The 6,652-nt window shown below is 55.4% G+C and overlaps 1 protein-coding gene across 1 annotated transcript; it reads left to right on the top strand.

Moving 5' to 3' along the window:
• Window positions 1–1,591: 1,591 nt before the first annotated feature.
• On the top strand, window positions 1,592–6,375 carry slc25a34 (solute carrier family 25 member 34). The gene is made up of 5 exons (XM_088617160.1): window positions 1,592–2,607; window positions 2,892–2,957; window positions 4,776–4,928; window positions 5,365–5,499; window positions 5,804–6,375. The coding sequence occupies exons 1-5, from the start codon at window positions 2,188–2,190 to the stop codon at window positions 5,990–5,992; spliced, it is 963 nt and encodes a 320-aa protein (XP_088473286.1). The 5' UTR covers window positions 1,592–2,187; the 3' UTR covers window positions 5,993–6,375.
• The last annotated feature ends 277 nt before the right edge of the window (window positions 6,376–6,652 follow it).

Genomic DNA, 6,652 nt, shown 5'->3' on the forward strand with positions numbered 1-6,652 from the left:
GAGCCGCCAGCTGGACTCGTGTCTGCCAGGCGCCTGCGCCCCGACAGCAACAAGGGTCGCAGCTCGGCGGTGTCCCATCAACCCTCGGCTCCCACCATTCCTCCAATTTGACTGCCCAGGGGTCCCAGCTGGCCGTCTCACCCTGGAAAGGTCACCCTGAAACTGCTCCAGCACTGCAGCCAGGACGTCTGATCCAGACACCCGCCGCCCTCTGTGTAAAGGTCTTCCTATCCCTGGTTAGCTGAACCTTTTAATTTCCTTTTGTCTCATGGTCTGGGTATCTTACAGGTACCTATATCGATAAAAAAACTTAATCAGTGAAAGATCATAAGGAAAAAACCCTATAGATATTTCCATTTGAGAAAATATTTTAATTGATTATTCAACTACTCGGTTTGGAGCAACACCCAAGCTGCAGGATCCCTGTTCAGCTCTTGTTACCCAGGAGAATAGCGCCCCCGTGTGAAAGCCGCTGTACTGACCTCGGCTGTCCACTGGGTGGCGCAGGAGCCCGTGTTGGGCTGGCAAAGGCACGTCTAACACCTGAAAAAAGATCGATTCATCTTTTCATCATCTCAGTCTTTTACCATGAATATATACTTAAATATTAACAAAATATTTATATTTTAAAATGAATTCTATATATTTATAATAGTCATGCTGCTGCCTTACAGCTCAGCGGTGTGTGTTTCTGTGTGTGTGTGTCTGTGTGGATGCAGTATGAGTGTGTGTGTAGTCTGTGTAGATGCAGTACGAGTGTGTGTATTTCTGTGTAGATACAGTATGAGTGTGTGTGTAGTCTGTGTAGATACAGTATGAGTGTGTGTATTTCTGTGTAGATGCAGTATGAGTGTGTGTGTGTCTGTGTAGATGCAGTATGAGTGTGTGTGTAGTCAGTGTGTGTATTTCTGTGTAGATGCAGTATGAGTGTGTGTGTAGTCTGTGTAGATGCAGTACGAGTGTGTGTATTTCTGTGTAGATGCAGTATGAGTGTGTGTGTGTCTGTGTAGATGCAGTATGAGTGTGTGTGTAGTCTGTGTGGATGCAGTATGAGTGTGTGTGTGTCTGTGTAGATGCAGTATGAGTGTGTGTGTAGTCTGTGTAGATGCAGTATGAGTGTGTGTGTAGTCTGTGTGTGTCTCTGTGTGTTTTGTGCGCAGAGGGACCGATTCCTCTGGGCAGGAGCCGGATGGCTGTAGAAGCCAGAGATGAGCAGGGTTGTGAAGAAGTGTTTGTGTGACGGTGTGTGTTTGTGTTTGTCAAGGAGACTCCAGCCGGAGGGACAGTTACATGATAATAACAACAGGAGGGGTGAGGAGAGCAGCTACAGCTCCGGTTTCAGATCTTCTGTGGACATTGCTGACGTTCCAGGCGTAACCCTTCCAGTTTCCTCTGAGAGAGCCAGCGCCAACCCTCCCTCTGTTTACTCCTGACCTTTTACCCAGAGAAACCTTTAGTTCCTCCGGGGGGGAGAGGGGGGCATGGGCTAAGCCTCATTGGCTGAGGGGAAGGGGGTAAGTGAGGAGCGGAGAACCTCATTGGCTAGCGGCGGGGTGGAGGCGGGGCTCGGTCGCAGGGGAGGTCTGCTGGAGCTCATGTTCCCACTGACTGGGGCCGAGGTGCCAGCGGGCAGCTCCTCCCTCCCAGTGACCCGCCTGCGCGGACGAGGCTGTGCCGGGAGTCAGGGCTCGGAGCAGAGTCCGGTGTCCCTGACAGAGACCCAGCCTGTGCCAGGCTCCAGCTCCGAGGCACAGCTGATACACGTTGCCACGCCAACCGGGGCAGTTTTGGCACCTGAACCTCAACTTGAAGAAGAGGAGAGTCGCTGCGTCACTCCGTCGCTGTGCCCCAGGCTCACGGATTAGAACCTGACCGGTCCAGAACCAGGGCACTTTACTCAACTGGGATGAACCTGAATTGACGTTACCGTCTCGGAATGATTGATAATTATGATTGACATTAGGAACAGTAATTGAGGTTCTTGTCTGTCTTCCTGGTTCAGAACAAGCCAGGGAGAACCGCTGGGAAGAGATTTCTCGCGGGCTTCTTAATCTACACTGGTGTGGACTGGGCTGTGTGGGATTACTGGGCCAGACTGGAGGGGGCCGGACAGGAGAGAGGCTCTGTTCCCGCAGCTGCGAGCACTGGACCCCAGGGAGCAGGAGTAGGCGCCCGCCGTCCAGGAGGATGGGGGTGCTGCTGCAGTATTCCCAGGAGACCCCTCCCCCGCCCCTGACGCTCTGGCGCCCCCTGGACTTCGCCCTGGGCGCGGCGGCCTGCTGCGGGGCCTGCGTGTTCACCAACCCGCTGGAGGTGGCGAAGACGCGGCTGCAGCTGCAGGGGGAGCTGCGCGCGCGGGGCTCGTACCCGCGGCCGTACCGCGGCGTGCTGCAGGCGCTGTGGGCGGTGGTGCGGGCCGACGGGCTGGCCGGCCTGCAGAAGGGGCTGTCGGTGGGCCTGCTGTACCAGGGCGTGATGAACGGGGTCCGACTGGGGGTCTACTCCCGCGCGGAGGCCGCGGGCCTTACCCAGCCCCCAGGGGGCAGTCTGGCCACGGGCGCCACCGCAGGGGCTCTGGGAGCGTTCGTGGCCAGCCCCGCCTACCTGGTGAGTGACAGCGCGCCGTGAGCGTGAGCCTGTGTGTGTGTGTGTGTGTGTGTGTGTGTGTGTGTGTGTGTGTGTGTGCGTGCGTGCGTGTGTGTGTGCGCGCATTGCGTCATGGTGCATCAACAGTGCTGAAGTATTCGTGCCTCCCTCTCTTGGGGTAACTCACACTGGTCCCCCCAGCACACGGGTCTGCCTGGTGCTGCGATGGGTTGGGTGCCCCAGCCCCGGGGGGGAGAGGGCGCAGCAGGCAGGTGTTGACGCGGAGCGCGCTGTCTGTGTTCCAGGTGAAGACGCAGCTCCAGGCCCAGACTGTGGCTGCCGTCGCCGTGGGCCACCAGCACAACCACCAGGTGAGAGGGGCACAGGGGCACAGGGGCAGGGAGAGGCGCAGAGGGGTGGAGAGAACAGAGGACACACAGTTACAGCTGCTGCCAACCACACCTGGCCAGTCTGCCCAGATAGCCCCCTGCGTTTTAGTACTTCAGCAGCTAATGATCCCAGTGCCTCATCCAGCCACTTCTTCAAGTGCATCATCTTCAGGAACGTGCCTGGGCCGCCTGTTCCAGACTCCCGCTACCCGCTGTGTAGAGAAGTGCCTTCTGTTCCGGGTGTCAATGCACTTTGTGCCTCATACTTGTGTCAGGTGCCTTCTTGGTCTTGAAGAGGCTGATTTCAGATGGAAGGAACGAGGCACGAGAGACTCAGAATGAGAAGTATTTCAACAGAACATGAGATTCTGAAATGGTCGACTGGGTGCAGTGTAAATATTTGTGTCTTTCCTGGCTGAGGTGTGCGTGGTGTTTCCAGAGCAGCACCATTGATCTGAGCCAAGCGAGAGGGGTCACGAGGGGGGAGGGGTAAATGAGGGGCAGAATGAGCAGGGGAGGCCCCACACTGTCCCACACTGCTCCACACAGCCCCACACTGCTCCACACTGTCCCACACAGCCGCACACAACTGCACACAGCCCCACACAGCTCCCCACAGCCCCACACAGACCCACACTCCCCCACACTGCTCCACACAGCCCCACACAGCCCCACACAGCCCCCCACAGCCCCCCACAGCTCCACACTGCTCCTGAGGCATTGCACAAACTCCACACACCCTCCCTTGTTTTGAGGGATTGCTGTTGCTGTTACTGTTGCTGTTGTGTGTGTCTTCCAGGCCAGCGCCCAGTCAGCCCCGGCAGCTCTTTGTCTCTCAGGCAGGGCTGAGCAGTGAGCTGCTGAGTCAGGAGTCTGCACTGGGCCTGGGTGGGTGTCAGCTGACCAATCAGCACTCACACTCCTGTTTTGAAACTGCAACACCTCCCAGCAGAACTTCACAGGACGAGCAGGCAGATGATATGGGGAAATCTGCTTACAGCTCAGTGTTGCACAAACAGAGCAGAAAGAGCACTGGGCCCCTCTGTGTCAGAGAGTGAGGTCTGGTCAGTAAGACAGCCTGTCCATCACAGGGCAGTGAGAACTGGTCAGTAAGACAGCTTGTCCATCACAGGGGAGTGAGGTCTGGTCAGTAAGACAGCCTGTCCATCACAGGGCAGTGAGAACTGGTCAGTAAGACAGCTTGTCCATCACAGGGGAGTGAGGTCTGGTCAGTAAGACAGCCTGTCCATCACAGGGGTGTGAGAACTGGTCAGTAAGACAGCTTGTCCATCACAGGGGAGTGAGGTCTGGTCAGTAATACAGCCTGTCCATCACAGGGGTGTGAGGTCTGGTCAGTAAGACAGCCTGTCCATCACAGGGCAGTGAGGTCTGGTCAGTAAGACAGCCTGTCCATCACAGGGGAGTGAGGACTGGTCAGTAATACAGCCTGTCCATCACAGGGGTGTGAGGTCTGGTCAGTAAGACAGCCTGTCCATCACAGGGCAGTGAGGTCTGGTCAGTAAGACAGCCTGTCCATCACAGGGGAGTGAGGACTGGTCAGTAATACAGCCTGTCCATCACAGGGCAGTGAGGTCTGGTCAGTAAGACAGCCTGTCCATCACAGGGGTGTGAGGTCTGGTCAGTAAGACAGCCTGTCCATCACAGGGGTGTTAGTACTGGTCAGTTTAACCACCTGTCCATCACAGGGAAGTGATGACTGGTCAGTAAGACAGCTGTCCCTTCGTCTCGGACACAGCGAAGTATTAAACCCCTGTCCTCTCTCCTCTGCCTCTCTGTCAGGGCGTGTCCAGCGCGTTTGCCAGTATCTACCGCAGCCAGGGCCTGCTGGGCCTGTGGCGGGGGGTGGGCGGCGCTGTGCCCAGGGTCATGGTGGGGTCAGCCGCCCAGCTCGCCACCTTCAGCGGAGCCAAGGAGTGGGTCAGCCTGCAGCAGGTAGGGAAGAGGAGGGCTGTCTGTCCGGGTCAGGATCAGGCCAGTTCCTGTCCGGCAGACACCCTGACCGAGGCGCTCCAGCAGTCTCTGCCAATACCGGACCCCCAGTACTTGAATTACCGAATTCAGCCTTAACTGCTGCGACAGACCTACAGTGGAACCAACTGGAAGAGCCCAGTTTGGCTGCCCCTGCCCCTGACCGCAGGGTCAAACAGACCCAGGGGCAGAATGGAGTGAGTCTCACAGTCCTCCCCCTCTAAATCCAAATCAAATCAATTCAATTCAACAGCTTTATTGCATGACCGAAGAATGACAGTGTTGCCAAAGCATGTACAATTAACACCACATCTATAGACATTTACAATACAGACACATCATAAGACATTTACATACAACATAAGGAGCATGACTGAGAAACAGCCTCTCTCTGTTGCAGTGGTACAGTCCAGACAGCTGGCTGGTGGCCCTCACAGCCGCCATGATCAGCAGCGTCTCCGTGGCGATTGCCATGACACCCTTCGATGTCATCAGTACTCGACTTTACAACCAGCCGGTGGACAAACAGGGAAGGGTGAGTGTGGGCGTCTCTAGGAGACCACAGAGTCTGTGGCTCTCTAAGACACGAGGGTGTCTATGAGTCTCGAGGAGACCACAGAGTCTGTGTGTCTCTAAGACACGAGGGTGTCTGTGAGTCTCTAGGAGACCACAGAGTCTTCCTTGAAAAAAGCACCTGCTCAGACGGTCAAAATGAAATTGTTCCAAGTGTGTAAAAAACGCTGGTTTGAGGGCGCCGACTGCAGCCCTCCAGGAGCTGGGCTGGCTGACTGGGGACTGGATGCTGTCTGACGTTGTTTCTGCTCCTTGCTCTCCTGCAGGGCTGTCTGTACAGGGGGTTCCTGGACTGCCTGGCGAAGGTGTGCCGGACAGAGAGCCCCCTGGGGCTGTACAAGGGCATTGGGCCGGCCTTCGTCCGCCTGGGGCCCCACACTGTGCTGAGCATGCTGTTCTGGGACCTGCTGAGGAGGGAGACCTGTCCACACCAGCGCAGCCGGGGGTCGAACTGAGGGCGGTGCCGCAGGGCGGGGCCAGGGGCATGGTTAGTGCTAATCCGTGAGAGGGCCTGTGATTCGCTGAAGGGCACAGATGTGGTTAGCTTAGGGGGTGTGGCTAAAACACTCCAGTTGTTATTTTGACCGCATGTCTTAAACTCAGATTTCAGGGTTACTTCATATTACTGTGTATTTCACAAACAGTTAAAACACACACACAAGCCAGTAGGTCAGGACTGCGTTTGCCCTTCGGAGTACTGTATTTGCCATGAAGATTCTTTCACAAAGTGTCACGGAGCACAGATCTTCGATGGCTTTTGTACAGCTCCTGCCTGATGATTCATAAACAATTTGTACAGTAGTTGTCTATGCAATGTTATTAAAAAAAGAAACATTCAGTCAGTACTAGTGGGTTCTTTACAAAACCCTCTACCTGGAGTGGATCAGACTGCTGTGCACTGGGAGTCAGACTTACTGTAAAACCTAAAGAGACTGATGTGTACTGCTGTGCGTATAACTAATTACACTGTAAAACCTGAGTGGATCTGCGAGCTGAGCCTTGGCAGTCAGATTCTCAACAAGCTCAGCTCGCAGGACATGAGTCTCAGTATCTGGGGCCAAAGAGCTTTCCTCTCTGTTAGTTTTAATAAATTGAAGCCGCAGTGAGAAAGCTGT

The sequence above is a fragment of the Lepisosteus platostomus genome, chromosome 23 (genome assembly GCF_059453375.1).
Source record: "Lepisosteus platostomus isolate fLepPlt1 chromosome 23, fLepPlt1.hap1, whole genome shotgun sequence".
Classification (NCBI taxonomy): domain Eukaryota; kingdom Metazoa; phylum Chordata; class Actinopteri; order Semionotiformes; family Lepisosteidae; genus Lepisosteus; species Lepisosteus platostomus.